We start from the raw sequence: 13,917 nt of genomic DNA, 5'->3' as shown, positions 1-13,917 counted from the left end.
CTTCTCACAGACACACCCACACACTCTCTCGCACACACCAAACACACCTACACAGAACCAGTAAAAGACCGTATTTAGGTCCTTAACATTATCCCATAAAACATTCTTGGTTAATTCTGATAAAAAAGGCTCCATTTTGCTCACCAGTTCCCTTCTTTTTCTCTTTCCCCTTTGTTTCTGGATCTCCTCCACATTGTAATGGAGGCTCAATTGTCCCTCTCCATCACAGCGAAACGAAATGTTTTCCTGGGGTGTATTTCTCACCGAGGAAGGGATGGATCGATTAGAGCTGATGAGAGGTTTGGCTGGTGTAATGACTGTGCGTTGTGAAGAGTTGTTGAGAAGTGTGTGTGTGTGTGTGTGGGAGTGTGTGTGTGTGTGCGGGGAGTGTGTGTGTGTGCGCGGGAGTGTGTGAGTGTGCGTGTGTGCGGGAGTGTGTGTGTGTGCGTGTGTGCGGGAGTGCGTGTGTGCGGGAGTGTGTGTGTTGCGCGGGGAGTGTGTGTGTGTGCGGGAGTGTGTGTGTCTGTGTGTGCGGGAGTGTGTGTGTGTGCGCGGGAGTGTGTGTGTGTGCGGGAGTGTGTGCGGGAGTGTGTGTGTGTGTGCGGGAGTGTGTGCGTGTGCGGGAGTGTGTGTGTGTGTGTTTTGATAGCTTTGACAGTACCTGTCGATCATTTTTAATTCCGGTCAAAGTTCTGTTGTGTTCTCCGGTTCAGTGTAGTCTGGGTTCCCCAGTAAGCGCAGACAGAAGGGGTTAGTACCTCGGGTTATAATTCTGTTCTCCTCTGGTTCCCATGCTGACAACCAGCGTCAGTACTACTCCATCTCAGCACAAACAGAATCAGCTTAGCACAATATTAGCACAGATGAACTGTATAGAACCAGATGACCCCAGCAATCTTTTTTCATGAGCTACTTGTTAATGTTCAGGCTTTTTCTTCTGTCTTTTTTACATTCTGTCCATCTGTCTGCCAGGATTAGAAGAGGTGATTGGCTGTCTCAGATGATGTCTCAGCCTGGATATTTGTCTTTAATTGTTGTCAGTGGCACAACCGTTAAAGCATACCATCAGTCAGCCAGCCAGCCAGTCAGCTAGCCAGCCAGCCAGCCAGTCCAGTAAGCTAGACAGCATGCCAGCCAGCCAGTCAGTCAGTAAGCTAGCCAGCATGCCAGTCAGCTAGCCAGCCAGTCTAGTCAGCTAGCCAGCCAGTCAGTAAGCTAGCCAGCATGCCAGTCAGCTAGCCAGCCAGCCAGTCAGTCAGCTAGCCAGCCAGTCAGTAAGCTAGCCAGCATGCCAGTCAGCTAGCCAGCCAGCCAGTCAGCCAGTCAGTCCCTCAGTCCTGGTCTAGTTCATGTGAATATGGGTCTATAGCGTAGTAGTGTCGACATTGATAAAGGCATTGGGACTCAAGTGCCATATGAGTTTCGAAACATCAAGAATGTCCATCACAGGTAATACAATAAGCTGGTTAATATACTCCCCACCATACACACACACACACACACACACACACACTGGAACTGCTCATCCTGCGCGCTTAATCAAAGCAGCGTCATCTTGTTGCTCTACCACACCTGTTGGGAGTTATCGCTGTCCTCCTCAGTCTGACTAGCTGTCTGTCTGTCTGTCTCTCCTCCCTCTCTCCCTCCTTTTTATTTCTGTCTTTCTTTCTCTCCCCCTCTCCTCCCTCTCTCTCCCTTTCTCACACATTTTCTATTCCCCTCTCTATACTCTCTCTCCTTTCTCTTTGCTTCCCCCTCTCTCTCTCTCTCTCTCTCTCTCTCTCTCTCTCTCTCTCTCTCTCTCTCTCTCTCTCTCTCCTCTCTCTCCCCCCCCCCTCTCTCTCTCTCTCTCTCTCTCTCTCTTCACAGTGTCACTGTGGGTCTGCTTGTGCAACATACCCAGTTTTGAATGGATCATTGTGCCGAGGCCCCTCCCTGAGTGTGGCTCAATGACGGGCCATTTTCTGGGTCCCTGCCCTCGCACAATCACACTTCAGCTCCTATCAGCAGCCACGATGCTCCGCTGCACCCCAGGAATGGCCGGCTCTCCAGCCCAGCCCTATAGCCTGCCGTCTCCAGCCCTCCAGCCCTCCACCCCCAGCCCTATAGGTTAGCCCTCCCCATCACCCAGCCCTCCACCCAGCCTCCAGCCCTCCACCCAGCCCTCCACCCAGCCTCCAGCCCTCCAGCCCTCCACCCAGCCCTCCACCCAGCCTCCAGCCCTCCACCGAGCCATCCACCCAGCCCTCCACCCAGCCTCCAGCCCTCCAGCCCTCCACCCAGCCCTTCAACCCAGCCTCCAGCCCTCCACCCAGCCCTCCACCCAGCCTCCAGCCCTCCACCCCGCCCTTCACCCAGCCTCCAGCCCTCCACCCAGCCCTCCACCCAGCCCTCCACCCAGCCTCCAGTCCTCCAGTCCTCCAGCCCCCCAGCCCTCCAGCCCTCCAGTCCTCCAGCACTCTGGACTCACAGGAACCGTCTGTAGTATCTGTGCTCAAAGGTCTTTTCCACCTCTGTCTCACACCAGCATTATCCATCCCTGTAGTTTAGCCACGCCCAGTCCGGACAAACCAATGGGCTGTTCTCAAAAACACAAAACCACACCCACTGCAACAACCAGGAAGTTGCAAGCAAACTGAAGTATTCTGGAGGAGTATTTTAAGTGAATAGTAACCCTAACCCTAACCCATGAAGGAGAAGGAGTACAGTATTTTGAAGGAAGGTTTTGAAGGAATTTAATAAATAATTTTGACCCAGATCTGGAGGTTGTTAAGTAAGTCTATATCATACTCAACATCACGCATTATAACGTGTAACTTTTTATTATGCTTAGGTAATACTAATTACTAATTTGATCCAGGAGTATTTATATATATATATAAATATATGTATATATGTTTTTTAGGAAGTTGTGCTGGGTCTTGGTGTTGTGATGATGTCTCCAGACCATCTGTTTGGTGCTGCCCTGTATTGTCTCATGGCTGCAGTCTCCAGGGTCATGTAGAGATGGACATCATTAACCTCTGAGTGACTGCAGGACAATAGGAGAGGCTGCCCACACACACACACACACACACATGCATACACACACACACACAGACGTATGCATACACACACACACAAACACACATGCAGAAGTTCGAACACACACAAACATGCACACACACACGTACGCACACACATACATGTACACACACACACGCATGCATACACGTGTACCCACACACACACGTGCACACACACGTGCACACACATGTACGCACACACACGCTAGTCAGAAGCTCTTGTCAAACCCGATCTCCTCCTGGTAAGTAAGAGAGAGCCCCAGGGCAGCTGGACCAGTAGGGGAGAAGCTGGGGGGGGTTTCTAGGGTCACACACACTTGCACAAACACGTACACACACACACGCATGACACACACACACACACAGTCTAACCTCATCTCTTCCTGGCAAACAGGAAGTGGTGTATCTGGTGTGGAAAAAGTGTAGTTGTGTTACTGTAATTTGCAAAGTGAAACCACATTGTAAATACTTGTTACAGCCGTTCTATTTTGACATAGCTTTTTATTCATTTAGCAAACACTTTTAGTCAGAGCAACGTCCAAATAATGCATGTAGAAAGTTGAAGATCAAGTATCAGAAGTGACATCATAATGACATCATACTGAACACTGAATTGTTTTTACTTTACTGATCCCACCCACTATTCCTCCCCCAACTCATTCTCCTCACCATCCTCTTGTTCCTCCTTCTCCTTTTCCTCCTCCTCCTCCTCTTATTCTTCCTCCGCGTCTTCCTCCTTTACTCTTTTCCTTCCTCTATCTCTCTTTCTCTCTCTTCTCCTCCTCTTCCTCTTTCTCTCCTCTTCTCTTTCTCTCTGATCTCTTCCTCCTTCTCTTTCCATTCCTCTCCTCTCTCTCTCCCTCGCTCCAGCACCTCATCCTTCCTCCTTCTCTCTCTCTCTCTCTCTCCTCTCTCTCTCTCTCTCTCTCTCTCTCTCTCTCTCTCTCTCTCTCTCTCTCTCTCTCTCTCTCTCTCCTTCTCTCTCTCCTCTCTCTCTCTCTCTCCTCTCTCTCTCTCTCTCTCTCTCTCTCTCTCTCTGTCTCTCTCTCTCTCCTCTCTCTCTCTGTCTCTCTGTCTCTCTCTCTCTCTGTCTCTCTCTCTCTCTTTCTCCTCTCCTCCTCCTCCCCTCTCTCTCTCTCTCTCCCCCCCTCTCTCTCTCTCACTCTCTTTCCTCCTCCTCCTCCTCCTCAGAGAGTCATACAGACAGAATAATAGAAGTGTCAGTGGGAATGTTCCATCATGGCTGATCGTCTCTCGCGGTGCGTGAACCAGCACGCCTGATCACACAGTTAGATGCCCCGTGGCCCGGAACATTCGTCCCCTGCCTGTCCTTGCCTCTCCACTCCTCCCCCCTGCCTCCCTCTCTCATTTCCTCTTCTTCTCCACCTCCATCTACCACACCTGCCTCCCTTACCGCCCCCTGCCTCTCTATATCTCCCCTGCCTCATTCTGCCTCCCCCTGACTCTCTTTACCTTTTCTTCATGTCTTTTCACTGACTTCCCAAGCCAACTATCACTCTCTGCCTCCTCCTCTCCTCCCCTCCCCCATCTACCTTCCACTTTTTAAGTTGTATAAGGGAGTCAGGTGGCTGAGCGGTTAGAGAATCGGGCTTAGTAATCAGAAGGTCGCCGGTTAGATTCCCGGCCGTGCAAAATGACGTTGTGTCCTTGGGCAAAGCACTTCACCCTACTTGCCTCGGGGGGAATGTCCCTGTACTTACTGTAAGTCGCTCTGGATAAGAGCGTCTGATAAATGACTAAATGTAAATGTATCTCATGGCATCTCTCCGGTGGCCCCTCCATCAAACTACAAGGTGTACACTCACCATCACCCATATATCCATTACTACCCTTTTGACCCTCCAATACCTCTCACTCTGTCTCGCACCTCTCTCCTCTGCCTGCACCACCATGCCCATTCACGATGTTAGAGCTCCCCCATCTGGTGAGATGCGGTGCTGCAACATGTCCAGTGTGTTGAGGATGAGGTCTGAAGCTGTGCTGTAATACCCCTCTCTGACAGCGGAGGGCAGTATGAGACGGGCTTGGTTCAGTCTGAATCATCAGTTCGCTTGAGAGATAGACACGGTATACTTCAAGTCTCAGCAAAACACCAGCCTCTAATGATAGCTGTAATCCTAGGTCCTATCCTGACCCCAACTATGTCACTGACCCCAAACCCTATAGGTCCTATTTCCTTACTCTGATCCTGCTACCAGACCTCCCCTTATCACTCGAGTAGGCCGAGACTTTAGGTTAGCCACAGCCCAACCACCAATTCCAATCCTGACGGTGTTTTTAGGGTTGGGATTTTAGGGTTAGTGGTTAGAGTTGGGCTGGGATTAGCTCTGATCCTAATCCTTACTCTGACCCTGTTACCACACCTCACCATATCACAGTTGTGGGAAAATGTGTACGTATATGTGAGAGTGTGTGAGTGTGTCTGAGTGTTGTGTGTGTGTAAGGCAGGTCAAACCTGTTGATTTAGAGGAGTTTTTCAGTTACAGTCTGTCCCAGGAGCACACCCTGAATAAACACACACACATACACGTATAAATGTGTATGGGTGTGTCAGGTGGCTGAGCGGTGAGGAATCGGGCTAGTAATCCGAAGGTTGCCAGTTCGCTTCCTGGTCATGCCAGCTGACGTTGTGTCCTTGGGCAAGACACTTCACCCTACTTGCCTCGGGGGGAAATGTCCCTGTACTTACTGTAAGTCGCTCTGGATAAGAGCGTCTGCTAAATGACTAAATGTAAATGTAATAAACATATTCTCATGCACACTCTGCATGAGAGTGAACACACAAACACACAAACGAGTACCAAGTGCATTTATGCACAACTGAAAATCTATTTAGGTATTCAGCCAGTTCTCCTGCTCCCCTTCGACACACACAGCAGGGGAAGCTCATTCTGGTGAACAATTACTAGCTTGTCCAATGAGCTGAGGTTGAAGGATCAGGAAGCTCTGGTTCCTACCTGGCCATCCTGCGGTTTCAGCCCACTCTCTACTTCCCAGCTTCTGTCTTCCTTGAGGGTTACGGTTGGTTTAGGTGCAGTTCTATGGGCATCTATGAAGCCCTCTGTAGAGTCTATGGAGAGCTAATTAGAAATTGTGTAATTTAATTCCCTACATTGATCCAGAGAGATTTTCAAGCATTCAACGGTGGAAAATGGGGTCTGAGGTCATATTTACAGTAACAAAAGAGAATGACATGAAACAATATGAAATACTGATACACCAGCTTGATCTTTATTGTGTTTACAGTAAGGGATCCACGGTACAGAATCAACACCAAAGTATATCAGTTTGTCAGAATACGTCTTGTCCTCTAAGTGTGTGTGAATGCATGTGTGTGTGCATGAGTGTATCTGTGTGTATGTTTGAGTGTGTGTGTACGTGTGTGTGTGGCACTTCCTTTGTTTTCACTTCAGAAACAGCAACTAACCTGGATAAGACCTCTATTGTCAGGTTTCCTATCCACCCACTCTTAGAAACAAAAACAAACCACAGAACCAACTGTTTTTATTCCCTAATGAAATACACTAACAACCCCCCACCCTAAACACACACACACACACCTCTAAATTATCTCCATCTCTGATCCACAGTACGTCAGATTCACCTTCCCTTATGGTGACGTGTCCCACCTACAGTATCAGTACCTTAGAGCAGTGGTTCCCAACCCTGGTCCTCAGGCACCCCTGTCCTGCATGTTTTAGATGTTTCCCTGCTCCAACACACCTGATTCAAATGAATGGTCATAAGCAGGCTTCTGCAGAGCTGGATAACGACCCTTTCATTGAATCAGGTGTGTTGGAGCAGGGAAACATCTAAAACATGCAGGACAGGTGTTCCCTGAGGACCAGGGTTGGGAACCACTGTCTTAGAGTAAGTTGTCATCTCTTTCCTTGAGGTTTTAGGTCGGTTTAGGTGGTTCTGTGTGTGTTCTATGTGTTGTTTAGGTGGTTCTATGTGTCGGTTTAGGTGGTTCTATGTGTGTTCTATGTGTCGGTTTAGGTGGTTCTATGTGTGTTCTATGTGTCGGTTTAGGTGGTTCTATGTGAGGCCCTCTGTGACACTGCTCGTAAAAAGGGGATATACAAATAAAATGTGATTTGATCTCATACTGAATACGAGTTGTTCCCTCCCCTATCACACCTCGCGTTGTTGGCTACAACATCAAGTGTTATGGTAACAACAAGCCCTAAAGGTTCAAGTGTTTGAACTCAGGTCACTTAGACTCTTTTAAAGGCATTACAAACTTAGTGAATCCTGGTTTGGTATCTATAAACACTAAACTGACTGGCTGTGCTATTGGACCTATGGCATGTGCTCGTAACACTACAGAGATTAGCATCCCCCAAGCCCTTGTGTGTCCACGTTAAACATTCTCTCCTTGCATTTGTTGCCGTGTGCACCATGACTCAAACACAAGGACACGTTATTAATACACATCCAAGAGGTGCTATATAAAATGACTCTAAAGGAAGGTTCCACATTTTGATTAAAAGATGCTATGAACAGCACCTTGTGGAATGGGAGAGGGTTCTAAGTGGGGGACGGGGGAACGTTTGGGAACCTGTTCATGTCTTCAGGTTCTTGTATTGTTACAGTGGTTCTGTGGAATACCAGATGTTTTGATTGCTGTGCCCTGTCCCCTATCCAGTGCCTGAGACTAGGGCAGTGACCAGGGCTGCAGGTGTACTGACTGATATGCGGAGGGAGGGGAGAGAGGGAGAGAGGGAGAGAGGGAGAGAGGGAGAGAGGGAGAGAGGGAGAGAGGGAGAGAGGTAAGGAGGGAGGGGGAAGAGGTAAGGAGGGAGGGGGGTGAATAAGGGAGCGAGGGAGGGAGGGGGGTGAAGAACATAATGGCGCCTCTGTCTTGCTTCACACCAGATGAATCGGTCTTCAGACAAGCCGGGCGGCAAGGTGGTCTCTCCCTCCTCTTTCCTCCTCTCTTTCTTTCTCTTCTTCTCTCTTTTCCCCCTGTGAGTAAAACGAGGGGAACAAGTACCAGATGAGAGGGTTGGGCTGGTGCTGTTCTCCCCAAACTGTGCTCGGCTAGTGACAGGACAGGGGAGCAGCACAGAGAGGAACCCTTTACAGAGCCACAGTTGCTACCAGGCTGTTATTAACGGCTGAAAAACGTTCTGAAGCCTCAACCACACAAATCTATATCCACCAGCGCCCTGTTCTTCCAGAGGGATGGTAAAACAGTGACTGTTAAACCGAAATTTGAGACTCCAGACAAACATACCGTTGAGTAACTTCTGTTGATATAACTTATGTACTTGTAGGGAGTCAGCTAGCTGAGCGGTTAGGGAATTGGGCTAGTAATCTGAAGGTTGCCAGTTCGATGCCAAATGACCAAGTTTCCTTGGGCAAGGCACTTCACTCTACTTGCTCCGGGGGAATGTACCTGTAATTACTGTAAGTCGCTCTGGATAAGAGCGTCTGCTAAAATGATTAAATGTACTTAACAAGAATCACTTGTCTCACAAACAATAAAGAAAGGCGCTATTTTACCCCCTCGTGTTTGTTCTCCAACTCCCAACTTCCACCTTTTCCATCTCTCTCCCCCCCTTCCCCCTTCACCCTACCTCAGTTCCTGCACCACGAAGGTATCCCTTTACAGCAGGGACAATACACCTCTCTCTCTCTCTCTCTCTCTCTCTCTTCCACCTCCCCTCTGTTGCAGTCTGAACTCCCACTTCTCAAGAGTAATCTGCCTCCCTCCAGATGGCCCTGACGTCCTGTAAGATGACAATGCACACAGACAAAGAGCCCTATTCTCCTCTGGTGTTCTCAGCAGCGCTGTGATTCCACTGCTGCTGGTCCCCTCAGAGACCCATAAAAGGCCACAGAACTCATAGAAACAACTTCTTCTTCTTCTTTTCGTGTCACTGAAGTGTGAAACAAGTGTTTCCCATTGCTTTACACAGTCCTTTGCATTTTTCTTAAACACTGCAAGGTCTTTTGACATAGAAACGACTAATTTACGTAGTAGTCAAATGTGCTCCCTAGTGAGTTCCGAAAATAGATATCCCTCCCCACGCCTCGGCACAGCTGGTCTAAAATAGGTATCCCTCCTCAGACAACAGCCCGGATCTAGTCCCAGATTAGAGGGAGTGAACTGGGTTAGTTCATTCCTGCGTTCTCCTGGCTCCCCTCCATCTCTCTCTCTCTCTCTCTCTCTCTCTCTCTCTCTCTCTCTCTCTCTCGCTCTCTCTCTCTCTCTCTCTCTCTCTCTCTCTCTCTCTCTCTCTCTCTGTGTGATGACCTCACGAGAACTCTTGTCCTAACTTCGTCCCAACCCTTCTATTTCAGAACTCGTATCCCAACTTGTACTCAAGTGGCTGAGTATTACCTGTGGAAAGGTGTGTGTAAGGACCTCCCCATGACGGCTATTTGGAAAGGGGGAGGGGTCATTGAAAGGCAGCTCGCACCGTCCTATCGCTGAGAGGCTGGGTGGGGCGGAAGTTGTCACCCAGCATCCCATCATTTCCCTCAGGAAGCTCCGCCCCCTTCAGGTGTGACCTCAGCCTCCTGAACTCCTCTATCTGAGAGAGAGAGAGAGAGAGAGAGAGAGAGACAGACAGAGAGCAAGAGGGATGAGAGAGAGAGGGGTGAGAGAGAGAGGGGTGAGAGAGCAAAAGAGAGAGAGGGGGGGTGGGATAGGGGGTGAGAGAGCGGGGATGAGAGAGAGAAGGCATGGTCGAGCGAGGGAGAGAGAGCATTTAGAGAGAGAAGGATGAAACAGAGAAGCACAAGAGAGGGATGAGTTCATATATTAGTGTGATAAATTAGATTTGGGGTAGAAGGGAGGGTGCGGCAACGTGTTGTAGGGATGATGAAGTAGGGATGAAGGGACAGTGGAGAGAGGGAGGGAGAGAGGGATGGTGGAGTGAGGGAGGGAGAGAGGGATGGGTGGAGGGAGGGAGGGAGGGGGAGAGAGAGGGGGAGGGGGAGGGAGGGAGGGAGGGAGGGGAGAGAAGGATGGAGGGAGGGAGAGAGGGAGGGAGAGAGGGAGGGAGGGAGGGAGGGAGGGAGGGAGGGAGGAGGGAGGGAGGGAGGGAGGGAGGGAGAGAGAGAGAGAGGGAGGGAGGGGGGAGGGAGGAGGGGAGGGAGGGAGGGAGGAGGGGAGGGAGGGAGGGAGGGAGGGAGGGAGAGAGAGAGAGAGAGAGAGAGAGAGAGAGGGAGGGGAGGGAGAGAGGGAGGGAGGGAGGGAGGGAGGGAGGGAGGGAGGAGGGAGGGAGGGAGGGAGGGAGGAGGGGAGGGAGAGAGGGAGAGAGGGAGAGAGGGAGAGAGGGAGGAGAGAGAGAGAGAGAGAGATGAGAGAGAGAGAGGGAGGGAGAGAGGGAGGGAGGGAGGGAGGGAGGGAGGGAGGGAGGGAGGGAGGGAGGGAGGGAGGGAGGGAGGGAGGGAGGGAGGGGAGGGAGAGAGGGAGAGAGGGAGGGAGGGAGGGAGGGAGGAGGGAGGGTGGGAGGGAGGGAGGGAGGGCCCTGAGCTAATATTTCTCTCTCTGGTTTACTGTTCCACAAACATGTCCGGCCAGGTGGAGTGTCTAGCTCTGCAGGGTTTTACAGCTCAGGCAAAGAGTCCCTGACAACCAGACCGTGGCAACTGAAGAGTAGCCTGGTGCTGTTCAGACCGGCAGGGACATTAGCTGGATAGGAGGCCTGGTTCTTATCCTGGAGGAAGGATGACTGGTGCCATTAAGTAGGGACTGGGGCTGATAGGAAGGTACTAGGCTGTGGATGAGCAGGTGGTCACTGGTGTGGACGGGAACCTGATGTGTCATAAATGAAATATGTGAGAAACACTGGATAGGCAGACATGCAGACAAACAGACATGCAGACAGACAGACAGACAGACAGACATGTGAAGAGAGTAGGACAGCAGGACAGCAGACAGACAGGAGAGTAGGACAGCAAGACAGTAGGACAGCAGGACAGACAGGAGAGTAGGACAGCAAGACAGTAGGACAGCAGGACAGCAGGACACTCTACGGTGTCCGACAGAGACCTCAGAGACGCAGACAGACAGATTGATTGTGATGAGAAGGGATGTTAGGATCCTGTTAGGATATCCCTTTCACCCCCCCACCCCGACCTCAAACAGCCCCACCCCACCACCCCGACCTCAAACAGCCCCACCACCCCACCCCGACTTCAAACAGCCCCACCCCCACCACCCCGACCTCAAACAGCCCCACCCCACCATCCCGATCTCAAACAGCCACACCCCCCCCACCCGACCTCAAACAGCCCCACCCCGGCCTGCCAGTGGGGCAGGAACAGGGAGGAAGGCTGAGGGAGGGCTGAGAGAGGCTGAGGGAGGCTAATAGCTGACTGGTGGTTCAGGCTGTGGTTTAGATGTGTCAGAAGATCTGGTCATGGGCTTGTTTTTAAATGCTGAGTCAATGGAAGTCGAAAGGATGACCTCACAGGAGGCATGACACAAACTGTTTTGACAAGATACTTACATCTGTGGCTCAGGTTCTGAGAAGAGCAGTTATACCTCTGTCCTTCAGTGCATGTAGTCCCATGTCTTTTTAAAGCAACTGTCTGTCTTAGGGTTTATGGGTAATGTAGTCCCTACCCTGTATCTGTGAGATGGTGAGAGGGGTAGCGGTAGAGGATCCAAGTTACGTTCTCACTGCAGGGGGGTGTGGTCAAGGAGCCATCGTACACCCAATAGTCTCTCAGCAGAGGGTCTGGGGGCGGGAGCAAACGCACATTACGTAAACTTAGCTCCTCAGCTTGTAATCACGACAGTTTAAGATCACACAGTAGAGGTTACTCACCAGGTAGTAAAGTGTTGGGATTGAAACACGGTATGATCTTTGCCTTCCCCTAGAATAGATCAATCGCGTTTTTTTTTGTTATCCACTCATAAACCTCCACAGATCATCTGATCGCCAAACAAAACATGTCGACCACATATATTCATAGAGAAATGTGAAAGTATGTACTCTGCATCTCAGGTCATCCTTCACTGTGAGACCATAAAAACAAAATGGTTGCCTACCTTGTACTGCAGATCCTGTAGGACTTCCGTTATAGCCTTCAACCCCAGGTGCTCCTTCCCTATCTGTAGGAAAACAACATAATTTAGCCAATTTTTCCTTGACAAAATGCTTTAAAGTTGCCATTTTACAGTTCTTTTGTTGTCAGCCATATACTTTTTAAATGACATGAAAAAATTCTGTCAACTGTCAAATGCAACCGTCAACTCAAACGGTCACGATTCAAAAACAGCAGTTGGTGGCAACACTGGACGAGGTCAAGAAGGAGACAGATAAAGGGTGCTTAGAAGGTCACTGTGGCAACGTCCCTATGTCTTGACCCTAGGTTGTTTATGTCTTTGGTATCCTGACAGAATATAGACAGGAAACAACCATCCCTTGAAGCCTTCGTAACAGGAAGTGAGGGGTGATGGTTCTATAAGTGATGGACTTGTGTGGTACAGTCAGCAGCGAACTTTTAACCTGTTCTTGCCTTACATGCATAAGTGGTTTGCGTCAGCCCAAAACAAAAAGTGGATATCCGCTTACATGTTATCAATAGTGAGGAAACAAAGGACAAGAATATGCCCCCTAAAAATCTGAAACCTATTTTAAAATATGTTCGAAAGCCTCTAAAATGACCTTCCGTACCTATGAATGAATAGCCAGACTAAAACAATGCATACCTGCACAAACAGAGCGATGATCAGGATTCCGTTCTTCTTGCCCCAGAGCGTCTTCCAGGCTGTTGAACAGGGTGCTGTTCCAGTGGATCAGGTGGAGCTGCAAGCCAAGCACACGCAGGGTTAACACCATCCAGAACACGGCACCACATCAACACACACAAAAAAAGTTACAAACTTTGATTCCCCCCTCCCAAAAAGAAAACAGGATAGGATCAGACATGAAAACATAACAGCAAAAAACATAATAAAACTAACATTGGCATCTCTGTGCTAAGCTTACTAACAGCTGAACAGACATTTCAGGCCCCTGCACATCTCAGTCACACAAACGGTTAAAAGCGTTCCTCCTTCTATTGACTTTGAAAACGCTCGCTGACGAGAAATCATTTCATCTCCTCGTACATACTCTCTCAGACATCCCAAGTCTCCCGGAAGTTCCAGGAGTCTCCCGCATTTCAATATCGGCTCCCGGACGCCCGCAAACGTTATACAATCTCCCTGAATTCGGGGATTTTGGGGGGGCGGGGGGGGGTATGTTTGCTCTCTATCAACACACATGAAAAAGGGGCTCTTAAATGTTGAGCTTCTGCACACAGGACTTTCTCTGAGACAACGGAGTATCTGTGTAGACAAAGGGAAAGAAAGAAGGAGGGAGGGAGGAGATGGAGGTAAATATGAAAGACAACAGGGAGGGTTACAACGTTGGGTTACAGTAAACGTGACAGGCCACTATTGTCACAAGGCTGTAACCCTAACTCTGCTCAAGGACTGATGTGTTTCAGCACCTTTATGAAAGAAAGAAAGGGAGGGAGGGAGGGAGGGAGGGAGGGAGGGAGGGAGGGAGGGAGGGAGGGAGGGAGGGAGGGAGGGAGGGAGGGAGGGAGGGGAGGGAAGGGAAAGAAAGAAAGAAAGAAAGAAAGAAAGAAAGAAAGAAAGAAAGAAAGAAAGAAAGAAAGAAAGAAAGAAAGAAAGAAAAAGAAAGAAAGAACAACAGGCAGGGTGGGGCTGACACGGGAGCAGGTGCGTGTGACTGAGTGGCTGTGTGAGTGAGTGTGTGTGTGTGTGTGTGTGTGACTGAGTGAGTGTGTGACTGAGTGAGTGTGTGAGTGAGTGAGTGAGTGTGTGAGTAGGTGAGTGTGGGGCTGAGTTAGTGTG

The 13,917-nt window shown here is 49.8% G+C and overlaps 1 protein-coding gene and 1 pseudogene across 1 annotated transcript in view; both read right to left on the bottom strand.

The window, feature by feature from the left end:
* The window catches only part of tox (thymocyte selection-associated high mobility group box), a 43,252-nt gene extending 38,343 nt beyond the window's left edge, over positions 1-4,909 (bottom strand). The window contains 1 exon segment of the mRNA XM_067252893.1: positions 4,892-4,909. Coding sequence (XP_067108994.1) covers positions 4,892-4,909 — 18 coding nt within the window.
* Positions 4,910-9,493: 4,584 nt separating this feature from the next.
* LOC136958792 (carbonic anhydrase-related protein-like) lies at positions 9,494-13,216 on the bottom strand (annotated as a pseudogene).
* Positions 13,217-13,917: the final 701 nt, after the last annotated feature.

The sequence above is a fragment of the Osmerus mordax genome, chromosome 16, assembly GCF_038355195.1.
Source record: "Osmerus mordax isolate fOsmMor3 chromosome 16, fOsmMor3.pri, whole genome shotgun sequence".
Taxonomy (NCBI): Eukaryota; Metazoa; Chordata; class Actinopteri; order Osmeriformes; family Osmeridae; genus Osmerus; species Osmerus mordax.
The sequence above is the reverse complement of the archived record's forward strand: the minus strand, read 5'-3'. Positions and strand labels throughout refer to the sequence as shown.